Source organism: Bufo gargarizans, chromosome 10, assembly GCF_014858855.1.
Source record: "Bufo gargarizans isolate SCDJY-AF-19 chromosome 10, ASM1485885v1, whole genome shotgun sequence".
Classification (NCBI taxonomy): Eukaryota; Metazoa; Chordata; class Amphibia; order Anura; family Bufonidae; genus Bufo; species Bufo gargarizans.
The window spans coordinates 33,522,666-33,537,922 of NC_058089.1; the positions used below are offsets into that span (position 1 = coordinate 33,522,666).

At 44.0% G+C, this 15,257-nt stretch overlaps 1 protein-coding gene across 1 annotated transcript in view; it reads left to right on the forward strand.

Moving 5' to 3' along the window:
* DEAF1 (DEAF1 transcription factor) overlaps positions 1 to 15,257 on the forward strand; it is a 79,198-nt gene that overhangs the window by 60,592 nt on the left and 3,349 nt on the right. Inside the window, exons 9-11 of the mRNA XM_044269876.1 lie at positions 476 to 690; positions 8,346 to 8,408; positions 11,196 to 11,285. Coding sequence (XP_044125811.1) covers positions 476 to 690; positions 8,346 to 8,408; positions 11,196 to 11,285 — 368 coding nt within the window. The remainder of the gene's footprint in view (positions 1 to 475; positions 691 to 8,345; positions 8,409 to 11,195; positions 11,286 to 15,257) is intronic.

The window sequence follows — 15,257 nt, forward strand, 5'->3', positions numbered from 1 at the left end:
TGTGTCAGTCTTATATGTTTCTATGATTAAAGATGTTAGTACTGTTTTTTTTTTTGTTTTTTTTTTACAACATTTGTGCTTTTTTGTTTTTTTTTCAAACACTCCAACAGCTCCCTTTAATATCTGCCGTAAACAGGAAATATCAAGCTCTCTGTATATAAAGTCATGTGATCACAGCAGCATTGGCATTTGATCAATCTGTAATTGCTACTTGATAGTGAGGCAACCAAAGAAATGTAGAAACAAGGAAGACAAGAATATTGGCAAGAGTGATATGGACTAGAAGGCTTGTTGAAATGGTTACCAGGCTGTAACTCCACTGTATTTGAAACATGGATGCTCAGTCAATGTTTACTAATGCTTTTTGTGGCGTTCATTCTGCAATATTCAGCCACTTTGTTAATGTGTAGAGTTCATGGGAACAACTCTAGAAGTCAATGTTACACTCATTATGCTGTTTTCTATTTGCATACAGTGTTGTCCTCACTTCCAGCGCTGGCACTAGCACCCAGTATTCCCACAAAAGAGGCCTCATCTGGAGTGGTAAATGGGTTGGAGGTATCAGAGCAACAGAGACCTTGGCTGTATTTGGAAGAGATGGTGAATTCTTTGCTCAGTACTGCACAGCAGCTGAAAGCCTACGTGGAGCAGGCCAAAAACGAGGCAGCAGCCGCCGCTGAGAGGAAGGAGGTAAGACAGGATTTCCGATCCATTTTAACCCCTTTAATGCCCTTGTAAATGATAACCATGGAATCTAGGTGGTTAGATAGAGGGAGGAGGTGCCCTCTGTCCCTTCATCAGTGCTCTGTGCCGTCAGTAGGTTGCGATGGCACAGCCGGATGCCTACCATGCCTACAGTATATGCCTGTAAGGCCATGCCAAAAGTACAGTCTAGCAATGCCTGCCAGGTATACCAAAGCATCATAAAACCGATCAGAAGATCGAATTGTGAAGTCCCCCAATGGGACAAAAAAATAATAATGTAATACAGTTTGAAAAGGGTTATTAGAAAAAAATGTCTACCTTGAAAAAGAAAAATCCATTAAAAAGTTGTTCTATTTTGCAAAAATGGTTGAAAAAATATATAATATGATCACTTTTTTAGAGACACCCATCTTGTAGAGAGGTGGAGCTCCTCTGGCCTTCAGAACATACATTCCATTAGGAGGTGGTACTTACATGCTGTGAATAGCCTGTTCTACCTCATCCCAGAGATGCTCTCTAACATTACAAGATGAAGACTGCGATCGTCAGGGAAGCAAGGAAAACTTGCTGTCTTGTTCCTTAAACCAATCCACAACTATACAACCCTTGTGAGATGGTGCATTCTCTGCTGAAAGTGTCCTTCTGCCTTGAACGCATGATCTTGGTCAGCCATAGTTCTTTGGTAAGGCCTACTGTCCAGACTTCCATCCACAGGTATCAGAGCACCCAGGGTGTGCCATGGAAACATTCTCTATATCATTACTCCATCTGTAGCAGCCTGAACTGTTGACACTAACACCAACAATTCTGACCCTCTCATCAGCACGATGCAACAGAAGTCTGGATTCATCTGACCAGGCAATGTTTCCCACAGCAAAGGAATCCACTTTTTGTGCTCTTATGCACAATTGAGTCTTGCTTCTCTTTTTTTTCCCTTCGATAGCAATGGCGCTTGAACTGCCATCTGCTGTTAGAGCCCATCCGTGCTTAGGAACAAGGAGTTGTGTGGTAAGACACATTAGTTGGAGCACCAGCATTGTATTCAGCTGCAATTTGCTCGACTGTGCACTGCCTAGTTGTCAGAACAGTTATTGATGTCATCATCTGATCCCTTTCTTCAACAAGTTTTTATCTACGGATCCCCTTTGGTTGAATGTTTTTTTCTAAATCCCACCATTCACGGTGTACTCTTGATACTGTTGCTCAAGAAAACCTCCCATGGTTGGAAGTTGCCGGTTCTGGCTCGTCAAGTACTGACGACATGCCTCTTTCGAAGTTTCTCAGACTTTTAGATAACTTCCACCCCACCCCCCAAAAAAAGACAAGTTAACCAGTTAAGGTGGGTTTACACGTTCCTTCCCAACAGTCAGCTGCTCGTTCGGTTTATATGCAGCGATCATCTCCACAGTATGAGGACAAGGGATTGCCATTGCGATCGCTAATCCTGATACAGCTACGATGTTTCTGGGCAGCAGATCTGCTGCCCAGAAATGATGATTGGTGATGCCTGCGCAAACAACTGGATCACCCAATAAACAAGCATTTTGCACATTCATTGGGTGATCAGCGGCACATTTAGACAGGCAGATTGTCAGGAAAGTTTGTTCCGGATAATATGTCCAAATATCTGGCAGTGTAAATCCACCTTTTAGTTACAAGTATCGCAAAAAAAAAAGTTGTGGTTCTTGGAAAGCGGCAAGATTAAGGCCTCTTGCACACGACCGTATTTTTGGTGGATAGCACACAGACCCAGTCAATTTTTAAAATGCAGACAGCACTATTCTTGTCAGTTTATCAGTAGGTAGTTCTATTAGGAAAATGTGGCATGCACCCACAACCGGTATCTGTATTTTGTGGATCCGTGGTTTGCAGACCGCATGGACTGTACTATTTATCGTGTAATAAACCTATACTTATTTAGCATCGCTGTAATCCTTCTGGCCTATAGTATAAAGATAATACTCTTATTTTATTTCTCACAGTGAATAGCATAAGTTTAATATGTAAAAAAAAACTATGGCAAAGTTGCTGCTTTTTTTTCTATCCAGACTCCCTAAAAAGTTTATTTTTTAATAAAAGTTGCACCCCAAAATGCTGCCCCAAAAAATAAGGCCTCATACTGCTTAAAGAAGTTGTGCAACTTTTTAACCGTGATGACCTATCTTCAAGATAGGCCTTCACTAGCGGATCCCACACCCTGCCCCCTTGCTAATCAGCTGTTCAAGTGTCGCTTCCACATTTGGAAGTTTGCATCGGGACAACACAGCTCTGTCCACTTTGTAGTGCACACAGTTCATCACTGCAGCTTTGCTCCCATTGACGTTAATGAGAGCAGTGCTGAAGTACTAGCCTACATTACACAGCTGACGGAGCTATGTCGTTTTGGTGCTCATTTCCAGCGCTGGCGCTACACCCAAACAACTTATTGCATGGGTGCGGGGTCTCTGACCCCAGCGGTTCAGCTAGTGAAGGCCTATCCTGACGATAGGCCATTACTTAATAAAATCTGGACAACTTCATTAGTGCAAAAAAAAAAAAACTAACCTATTTTTGGTCCACGTCTGATCTGCATCCATATGTCCGTTCTATTGCCCTGTAAGAAAAATAGAACATGTCGAATTCTTGTCCATTTTGTGGACAAGCAATTTTAACATAGGGCAGGACATGCGGAACGGGAAATTATGGAACACACATGGCCAGTATCCTTTTTTTTTTTTTTTTTTTTTTTTTTTGCGGACCACAAAATGGGTACGGCCTTGTGCATGAGGCCTAAAGGTGATGCTTTGTTGTGTCCATCAAGTGACCAGGCCATAAGCACTGGAATTAATGAATTCTATGACTGCATTCAATGTAGTGAATAGATACAGAACATATACTGAAAAATGATTTTTCACTTTTTCCGGAATATCCCTTTAAAATATTTTTCATATTTTTCCTCCAATTGCATCTATGAAATTCCTAAGACTGTTTAGCAATAATATTATTGGTAAATATGATGTCATTTTGGTGGCTGAACTTTTAGTAAAAGAAATCAAAGTGTGTGAATAAGAAAGAAGATGTGATGTGACGTCTGAATATCTTCTACCCCCTCCTTGTAACTGCTCTGTGTATTTCTTATGGATCTTTTTTTTTTGCTAAATGCTTGGTCCAGAGGTTGTAACCCCTTATCCAGAACAGTGTGCGCTGTGACATTACTGGCGGCAGCCCACACCGCGCCTATGACACAGGTCAGCGAGATGATCTGTAATTAAATCCATAATCTTCTTATGGGACAGACAGGTCTCCATTGCGGCTGAAACCTGCTGTAAATACTTAGTGGTTGAAGAGATTGTTTCCCATACACTGTCTGTCGGACCCTGCGCTTCCCTCATTCAGCCAGTATTAGGTCTCTGCGGCTGCAGAGTTTGCTGGCGTCCAGTCCGGTCCCAGGACAGGGGCAGCCAAATCCTTTCTCTTGGCTGGTCGCTTGTTGTATCACGTTACTGCTCAGTGTTACATTGCTGCACACAGTCTTTATACTGTTTTCCAGGAAACATTTTTTCTTATCTCTAACATCGCTTATTTCTAATTAGAAGTCCCTGAGTTGTCCTTTTATCTAAAGTCCCAAACGCCATTTTCTGACTGACAGATTTTCTGACCAATCATTGCTCAGATGGCCGCTTATGCACACAGATCTTTTGTTATACACACCAACTGTTGGTCTGATTGGACAGAAATTGGTCAGATAATCTGTTGGTGTAATACAGCCCTGATGCAGAGACCATGAGGGCCACCTCACTAGGCAGATTTGAATAGAGTTCCAAAAGGCTGGGTTCACATCACGTTTTTCCTGTCCGTTTAACGCATACAAAAAAAGTATACGTTAAATAGATGCTGATACCATACCGCAGTATACTTTTTTTTAACGGACTGTGCAGGATACAAGAACGTTGTGTGCTGCGTTTTTTTTTTTTTTTCTAATGTGTACATAAAACAGAGGCAAAAAAATGTGATGTTAACCCACCCTAAGGCCTCATGCACACAACCGTTGTTTCATTCCGTGTCCGTTGTTCCGTTTTTCGTGATTTTCTGCGGACCTATTGACTTTCAATGGATCCATTGAAAACTCGTCTAATGCACCGTTTGTCATCCGCGTCTGTGGTTCCAGTCCGTCAAAAAAATATAACCTGTCCTATTTTTTTTTTAATGGAAAACGGTTCGCGGACCCATTCAAGTCAATGGGTCTGTGAAAAAACACGGAGGCACACAAGATTGTCATTCGCGTCCGTTTTTTTCCTATCATTTGCATGGCAAACTTGACTTAGACTTTTTTTTACTTTCCTTTTATGTATGATGATCCTCCAAAAATAAAGGAAGACACACGGAAACGGATCACGGAACAACGGAACCCCATTTTGCGGAACGGAACACAACAACGGTCGTGTGCATGAGGCCTAAATCTGACTCCCCTCAGATCACATCCACACAATATTTGTTGTTAATCTGCATGCAGATTCTGACACAAGTGAAGGACAAACCCTCTCAAGCCATGAGCAGAATGCACCCCACATCTTATTATAGAACTCTGTATACAGGACGCTCCTAAGCTCCCTCTAGCATTGGCTGTAGATATCCTTTAAAGGGAGATAGTCCTTTCTGTTTTCCTGCCCTTACAGGGAGCAGCATATAGTAGTTTGAGCCTTATTAACATAGTCAGTGATTTCCATCAGTTTTATTGTGAGCCAAAACCAGGGAAGGGGGTATCTGCAAATAGTTTGTTATTTAATATTATGTAATGTTATTTATTGTCATGTTATGGATTATACCCCAGCATAGCCATGTATGGATGGCACACCAAGGGTTAACAATCCTGGTTCAGCCCTTTACAGGATGTTGGGTGAGGATCCAGGATCCACTCCCATCTCAGTGAGTTAGTGAGTCTTAGGAGAGAATTCAAAGAGGAAGGAAGCTGTTGCCTCATGCTCCTTCTTTTTAGGCCTCAAGTTCCAGAGACCAACAGATCTCTGTGTGAATTACTGCAAGATCATCAGAAAGAGGAGGAGAAAGACAGAGGAGAGAACTGGAGAACTTAGACTCTGTATGGCCAAGCATAGGAGTCAGCAAGGTAATCTGTTACTATAGCCATTCAGACTTTGCTGCTGTGGTGGACACTTTTAAGACACCCCTCCTTCTTAGACACGTCCTGGCCAGACGTACCTTCAAAACCCTGTATCCCGCAGTGCACATTATAGCCATTATTGCCAAGGTTCTGTTGCCAGCCATAGATTCTACTAAATGTACAAAGAGGGCCATTACTCCCATCCTTGTCTAAATCCATACGTCACTGACTGTATGAATAAAGCGTTAAAAGGGTTGTCCAAGTTATATTTATCGATGACCTATCCTTAAACAGCTGATCGGCGGGGGTGCCAGGTGTCGGACCCCAGCCGATCTGATATTCATGAACTATTCTGAGGATAGGTCATCAATAAATATAACTTGGACAACCCCTTTAAGACACATTTTCAAGTTCTGAGGAGCAGCAGATTGTCAGGAAGGAATAGTTCCTTCCCCACAGTTAGCTGCTCATTAAGTGCAGTTGAAGCAGCGATTACCTCCACAGCATGAGGTTGAGCGATGGCTACTTCTATAGCTTGTCCCCATACAAAATCATTGCTCCTATGACAAGAAATGCATGACTCTTCTCTTACAGGCGCTGCAAGGATTAAAGGGTTGTCTCACTTCAGCAAATAGCATTTATCATGTAGTGGAAGTTAATACAAGGTACTTACTAATGTATTGTGATTGTCCATATTGCCTCCTTTGCTGGCTTGATTCATTTTTCCATCACGTCATACACTGCTCGTTTCCATGGTTACTACCACCCTGCAATCCATCAGCAGTGGCCGTGCTTGCACACTATAGGAAAGAGTGCAGGCCTATGCGCATTCCCATGCTCCCAGATAGTGCTGAGCGAATTGAAGTCCACGAAGTGGACTTCGATCCGAGTTTCAGGGAAAATTCGATTTAGCTGCAAAGCCGAATTTCCTCGTTCTTCGTGGCAACGAATCGATTTTACCTGAAATGGCGAAAAAAAAAGAAGGAAAAATCATACTTAACTGATCCATATGAGTGCGAAGAGCCGGCCACCTTCATTCTGATTAAAGATCCCGTATGAAATTCCGTGCACGGTGATGTATGACATCACTACAGGCCACATGAGATTTCGCGCCAGATCTTCAATCAAGATGGCGGTGGCCAGCTCTTCGCGATCAAATGGATAAGGAGGTAAGTATCATTTTTATTTTTTATTTTACACTTTAATATTAATGTCAGATGCCGCAATCAACGATGAATGCGGCATCTGAGGGGTACAATGACATCCACTACTTACAAAGTAATGCGCTTTGTTTTTTAAAATTTGGTGAAGAAGTTGAATTTTTCAATACTTCGCTCATCTTTAGTCCTAGACATCAGAGAGGCCAGCGCATTTTTCTATAATATGAAAGCACGGCCATCGCTGCTGGATTACAGGATGGTCGTAACCATGGATGCAAGCAGTGTATAATGCAATGAAAAAATGAATCAAACCAGCAAAGGAAGAAATATGGACAATCACAATACATTAGTAAGTGCCTTGTATTAACGTTATTAACTTGCTGAAGTGAGACAACCCCTTTTAAAGAGTATCAGAAAAGGGATATATATTACAGAATTATGCCAGCCCTGTGCCATTAGTTGGCAAGTCATTTTGATGTCACCTGAGGGGGCAAGGATAACTTCTTATCTTGATGTTCTTGTATTGGCAGAGTTTGATGGTGCACTGTACCCCGATGTCTCCCACAAATTCATGTTCTGCTTAAGGGGGTGGCGTTACCAGGAGTGTAAGCCAGGTCATTGGTGGACCGAACATTGTTCTGTTGAGGGACACCTCGCATTGTCCCAGTGATGTGATTGGAGGACAGAGCAGACTCTTGTGGGTGAATTGCTTGAGTCCTGCCCATACAATCATGTCAACTTTTTCTGATGAGAGGACACTGCTTTTAAAGGGTTTGACCCATTACAATTATTCCCTATGCACAGGATAGGGGAAAAGTGTCCCAATTGGTGGGGGAATGGAACCCTGCTGGTCAAGAGAACGGGGACCTTGTGTTCCCTTTTTTGAATGGACTGGTAATCAGGCATTCGTGCTGTCCCTCCATTCAGCTTCATGGGACTACCTTGTGCACGACCTTCTCCAGCAAACCAATAGACTTGAATGGAGCGGCAGTGGACATGTGTGACAGCCGCTCCACTTAGAGGGGTGCACACAGGTCCCCTCTTCTCTCAGCGGTCAGTGTTTGTAATGGGGCAATCACTTTAGAAGAGATTATATATATATATATATATATATATATATATATATATATATATAATAAATGTTTTGTGGGTTGGGGGTCCCATAAATCTGTTTGCTAATTCAAAGCTCTTGGCTTTACTTGTCCATCGGATAGGCAAAGTTTCCAGTGGCGGGACCCCCACCTAGTACACTTTATGGGTTCACCACAAATGTTTAAAAATTGGAATACCCCTTTAACACTCCAGTTATGACTTTGGCCAGAATGCAAGCAGCTAACAGATTTTTCTCATTAACTTTACCTGTTGGGCTTCTTTTCCTGCAGTTCCCCAGTCATCTCTTCCAGCAGACAGAGGACATGGATGGCAAACACGAAATTTTACTTCGGGTAAGCGCTTGCACTTAGACTTATATGTGTATCGTGCATGTGGTTGTGTTGAGCCTTTCTGACATGCTATTTTTCAGCAGGACCCTTGGGTTCCATGCTGTCATATGTTCCCGATCTAGATACATGATAATTGTGCTGCTCCTGAAGAATTCCGCACGTTTTTGGAATATTAATGCTCAGTCTATCTTTAGAGTTCATGCGTCCTATATGTACTGTATAATGTATGTTCAAGCAACGCAAAGCAAAGTGTGACAGATTTAGGAATGTATCGTCACAGCCGAGTCGCACCTCCCTCCTCTCTCGCTCTGCATCTCATTACCTCTCACTATTTTAAGGAGTTTTATTTCCTCTCTTTCACACTCTTCCCCCCCCCCCCTCATGTTATGCGTCTGCTCATCACGCTCCTTGAATGTCTTCATACTGTGGTGGTCTTTGGAATACACTTACTGTTGTATTACTTCTAGTTGGTGTTCGAATTACGACTTTTTTTAAGGGCATGCAGAGGTGTTATTCTCGTCTTTCTGGTATAATTAGCATCTTCCTCGATTTTCTTTCTTCTTCCGTAATTGGTTCTTCTGGGTACACAAGTGGCATTGCTAGATGGATGAATGTCTGGAAATAGCGGAGAAACTAGAAAGCCGTTATCGCCTCATATGCAGCTCTCAATGTGGTGGAAATGATAATAATATAAGACTTCACCGAGGCATTCCATGTTTTTGTAAAAAAATTGAAAAATTTGAGAAGAGTAAGGTCAGTTTCTCATGCTTTTCAGTCCAGGAAACACGTTCCATGTGAGGGTTGGATTTCCCAGACAGAGCACTGCTCCTCTGAGGTTATGACTTGCTTGACTGTGGGTCTACTGGACTGTAGTCACAGCGTCCTCTAAGTACAGTACAGTAGACCCCCGGTCAGGCAGGAAGAAATCATTATGATTCTTTATAGTGGCAAACTATCACAAGTCTTTATTATACTCAGGGTTTACAAAACCCCAGTGTTTTTAAAAAGAATTGGTGTCAGAGTGGATGCTACATGTCCAAGATGTCAAATGGATTCAGCAGATTTAATACATATGTTGTGGTTCTGTCCAAGGTTGGATGAGTTTTGGACAAATGTATTGGAAATTTTTCAGAGAGTCTTCTCAATAAGAGTTCCTTGTGAACCTAAAGTTTGTATCTTGGGTTATATGGCGGATGTTGGTATAGATGAGGTGGGTAGGACAGCAATAGGGAGGGTATTATATGTAGCCAGGAAACGTATTGCTCTTCATTGAATTCAATCGTCTCCCCCCAAGGATGGAGGAATTTCGTAGTAAAGTTAATACTATGTTCATGTATGAGAAAGCAGTATTCTTGAAACGGGGTGTCCTCATAAGTTTGATAAATTGTGGGGTCTTTGGTTGGGGACTGTTGGTCTTTCTAGATAATTACTGTTTGTCCTACCAATGCTGGAGTTGGGGGAAGGGGGGTAGGGTAGGTAATACTTATGGTTGGGGATGGCGATGTGGGAGGGGGGGGTGGGGAATTAATGTGTAAAACATTTGTAATGGTTTACTATACTTGCAATGGAATTGTGAATATATATATATATATATATATATATATATATATATGTGTGTGGTACTCTTTTGATGACAATATCAGTATTACTTGTACCGCTTGTGATTTATTACTGTTGATCTGATTTATTATTAACAATAAAAATGATCTGATTCATGATTCTTTATATCCCAGTCAGAGGAGCGGTGTTCTGTCCGGGAAATCCAGCGCTCGCACAGAGAGTGTTTCCCGAACTGAAAGCCCTCATGTGAAATAGCAGTCTTTGTGTGTCTTCTGCCGTGGGCTACTAGATGCCCTTCCCTCTTTACTCCTATGTAGGGGAAGGGAAATGAGTATTTGGTCCTTATATTTTGCCCACTGCACCTACATGTTGCAGGGAAATTAAAAGGAATTGGGGTTGTCCACATGGTATAATATTTTTTTTTATATATATATAAAAGGGTTAAAATGACATAAAAAAAAAAAGTGATAATTCACCAATCCCCCAGCACTGGTCCCCACTATTTCCATGACCCTCTCTGCACACAGAAAATAATGGCTCAGATGGTTGTCGGCTGCAGAAGTGAACGGCCTCAACCAGTGATTGTCTGAGCAGTCATTTCCTGTGTGTGGGGACATGGAAAGGAAGTGGCAAGGTAGTGATGCGGTGTGTATCACTTTTATTTTCTTTGTTTTTATGCCATTTTGAAATTTTTTTATTTATTTTTTTGTTACTGGCTGGACAGCCCCATTAAAGGGGCAATCTAACTTAATACTCATTTTGACATAAAGAAGGTCGAGAATACTCATGTAATTACACACTAATGTGAAGTGCCTAACAGAAAAACGAAATGTGCCGTACCAGTCCAAACCTCGTGTTGTTTTACTATATACTATATTTCCAATGCACTGTGAAATAGCTGACCAGCATTGGCCTCAGGTGCCATACAGATCACGGCAGACACCGATTTGAGAATCTGTAGGGGTCCCAACTCATGGTCTTTGTAGTCGTGGTGGGGCTTTGTGCACTGGACAGTGAGAACTTGGATTTAGCACTGTAACGTAGGCTCACATCTTTTGTGAAGGCTTGTACATGGAAGTAGGGTAGATATTAGTAACACAGTAGACTTTCTGACTTCATTGTCTGTAGGACACTCGTATTCCATTATGTTCGATGTCCTATTCGCACAATGCTGAGAAATGTATTCTTAGGGTGACATTGTGTCTCTAACGCTACTCTGGTCTCCTTCAGCAATCCTGCGTTAATTGCGGCAGAGAAGCTCTTAACGAATGCACTGGCTGCCACAAAGTCAATTACTGCTCCATCTTCTGCCAGCGTAAGGTAGGAACTGTCTCAAGTGTCTGTAAGAGCCCTTGTTACTTGACAAGCTTCATCCAAATGCTATATGAACATTCACAAAAGAACCTAAGGGACAGGGAATATAATGTACAGCTAAAGCAAGAACAAGGTTGTATAAAGAGGCAGTGACTTACATGGGATCAGCAAGCTTTATTCTTAAAGGGGTATTCCACAGGATATGCAGTAAGTGTTTGATAGATGCAGGTCCCTTCTGTGGCACCTGCACCAATTGTGTCTCAAGAACAGGGGTTCCCAGATCCCTGTCCCACTAGGTCAGGCAGCAGTTGGCTTCCACATCCAGACAGGGAATGAATGGAACGGTGGCCGCAACTCTTTCTATTCACTTCTATAGAACTCAATAGAGAGAGGTGGGCACTAGGGGTGGGCGATGTGGCCTAAAATCTATATTGCGATATAATTTTAAGCATGTGCGATATGCGATATATATTGCGATATATTGTTTTCTATATTGGGGGGGGGGGGTGTTTAAATTTTTTATTTATTTTTTACTTTTTATTTATTAACTATTGGCCTCCTTAAGGGCTAGAACCCTTGTCATATTCACCCTAATAGAGCTCTATTAGGGTGAATAGGACTTTACACTCTCCCTGCTGCCCTGTGCATAGTGCACACAACAGCAGGGAGCTGACCATGGCGCCAGCCTCTCATGTGCTCCCCCAGCCTCTTATCTGCCCCCCAGCCTCTTATCTGCCCCCCCAGCCTCTTATCTGCCCCCCCCCAGCCTCTTATCTGCCCCCCCCCAGCCTCTTATATGCCCCCCCAGCCTCTTATCTGCCCCCCCCCCAGCCTCTTATCTGCCCCCCCCAGCCTCTGATCTGCCCCCCCAGCCTCTGATCTGCCCCCCCCCAGCCTCTGATCTGCCCCCCCCAGCCTCTGATCTGCCCCCCCAGCCTCTGATCTTCTCCCCAGCCTCTGATCTGCCCCCCTTCCCCAGCCTCTGATCTTCTCCCCCAGCCTCTGATCTGCCCCCCTTCCCCAGCCTCTGATCTTCTCCCCCAGCCTCTGATCTGCCCCCCTTCCCCAGCCTCTGATCTTCTCCCCCAGCCTCTGATCTTCTCCCCCAGCCTCTGATCTGCCCCCCTTCCCCAGCCTCTGATCTCCCCCCCAGCCTCTGATCTCCCCCCCCAGCCTCTGATCTCCCCCCCCAGCCTCTGATCTTCTCCCCCAGCCTCTGATCTGCCCCCTTCCCCAGCCTCTGATCTTCTCCCCCAGCCTCTGATCTGCCCCCCTTCCCCAGCCTCTGATCTTCTCCCCCAGCCTCTGATCTGCCCCCCTTCCCCAGCCTCTGATCTTCTCCCCAGCCTCTGATCTGCCCCCCTTCCCCAGCCTCTGATCTTCTCCCCCAGCCTCTGATCTGCCCCCCTTCCCCAGCCTCTGATCTTCTCCCCCAGCCTCTGATCTGCCCCCCTTCCCCAGCCTCTGATCTTCTCCCCCAGCCTCTGATCTGCCCCCCTTCCCCAGCCTCTGATCTTCTCCCCCAGCCTCTGATCTGCCCCCCTTCCCCAGCCTCTGATCTTCTCCCCCAGCCTCTGATCTGCCCCCCTTCCCCAGCCTCTGATCTTCTCCCCCAGCCTCTGATATGTCCCCTCTGGTAACGCAACCCCCCCCCCCCTCCTTCCCTCCCCAGTATTAATCATTGGTGGCAGTGGCCACAGGGTCCCCCTCCTCCCCCCCATCATTGGTGGCAGTTTGCAGTTCTCCGATCGGTTACCATGGCAGCCAGGAGTCACGCTGCTGAAGTCCTGGCTGCCATGGTATGTTAGTGAGCAGAGAGCAGCATTATACTCACGTGCGCTGTGGCCGCCGGTCGCTCCTTCTTCTGTCTGTGCGGCGGATAGCTAATGCTTACAGCATTAGCAATGCGCCGCACAGACCTATGAGAAGGAGCGACCGCCGGCCACAGCGCACGTGAGTATAATGCGCTGCTCTCTGCTCACTAACATACCATGGCAGCCAGGACTTCAGCAGCGTGACTCCTGGCTGCCATGGTAACCGATCGGAGCCCCAGCATTACACTGCAGGGGCTCCGATCGGAACTGCAAACTGCCACCAATGATGGGGGGGGGGAGGGGGACCCTGTGGGATATGGCCGGCACATTCATTGGTAGCGCAGTGGCCACAGTCCCTCCCCTCCTCCTCCTACTCTGTCCTCATTGGCGTTCAGCGGCAGCCGCGCACAGTGGGGAGGGATTCCCTCCTCCTCCTCCTCCCTCCGCTGTGCCGGCCGGCTCAGGAGAACATGGTGCGCGCGATCATATCGCGGTCCGGCGATATGGCGAAAATCCATATCGTGGCCCAAATTCGTATCGCATATCGCCTATATATCGCCTATACCGCCCACCCCTAGTGGGCACGTGTGATGCCGCCTTCGAAGTTTGACCGTTTTTGCGGGCGTTCTGAAGATAGATGCGGGTCCCACTTCTGAGACCTGCACCTATCAGACATTTTTGGCATATTCTGTGGATAAATGTTTAAGATGTTGTGTATCAAGGTATTTAACGGTTCTTTACCTTTTAATACCTTGCAGTTTAGTTAGTTAGTTGTACCTGGCCACATTCCTGAGATCTGAAGTAACTGTACATGCCTACTGCACACTGAAGACCTTTAGGAGGTCCCAGGAGGCTACAAAACATCTAGCTATGTAACAGGGACATAATCAGGGTAAGATGTGTCTTGCTACCACCACCTCTATCATATGGGCATCGGCCAGTTGTCATGTTGGGGAGCTGGCTCATATGTTTACGGCTTTGGTTACTGTTACTTACTTTACTCATAGGTGCGTAAAACATTTACTAAATTAAGTCATGGACATTTCAATAGCGGTACCATTCTATTTCTATTTGTGTATTGGATAGTGGCAGTGATACTGACCATTTTTGTAATATACTTTAATTACTGAAATCATACATTTCTATTAGAAAAATGGCTCTAAAGTGGCCCATTCTGAGCCTTAGCAACGCTCCTCTGTCTTCTGTTTACATAACAGTGGAGACTTGCTGACACTGACATTTTCTATGTAAACAGAAGACAGAGGAGCGTTATTAAGGCTCAAAATGGGCCGCTTTAGAGCTATTTTTGTAATAGAAATGTATGATTTCGGTAATTAAAGTATATTACAAAAATGGTCAGTATCACTGCCACTATCCATTATAGAAATAGAACGGCAGTTACACTTTAAATGTGCACTAATAACACACCAACATTTTGGTGCATCTTTGGACAACAAATAGGTGGTGTAAATTAGATTAATCAAAAAAGGAAAATGCGTGGCAATCCGTTTATATTGCTTGAGAAAGATTCAGCTTCAAAACGTCTCTATGCTGGGTGAATAAAGAATTCACATATTTTTTGACATTCAAAAGGTCCTGGAGCTAAAGCTATGGGCACCTTTGGAAACAATTATTTTTATCATTGTATTTTACTTATTTTGAGCCCAAATTTTTTTTTTTTTTTCAATTAGTCTTTATAAAAAAAAAAAATGTTACACAGTTTTTTCTGTACATCTACAGACTACTTCTCTGCCTCACAGTCAATCCGTTAAGGGGCTGCTCGGACTGATCCTTAGTCCTTACCTGTACTTTCCTAATGGCTCATAAACACTTGTTTAAAGGGAGTCTGTCACCTCATTTTCACCAATATAACTAACACTGCCCCATAGAAGATTGCAAACACTTTCCAAGCATACCTGTGTGCACTATGTGTCTGTATTCCATGTCCAGGAAAAGCACTTTTATTCTGCTGAAAAACTACTCCCAAGTGCCCAACTGAAAGTGAAAGTAAAAATGGCGTTCACTCCTGACTCTATTTCTAACGGCTATATCTTCTGATATAGTGGATACAATGCTGTGTTTCTGTTATAGTTTGAAAGGTTGGAATGCCAGCTTTAAACAAGGGTAGGCCCATATTGAGTACAGGTAAAACTAAAAAATTTGA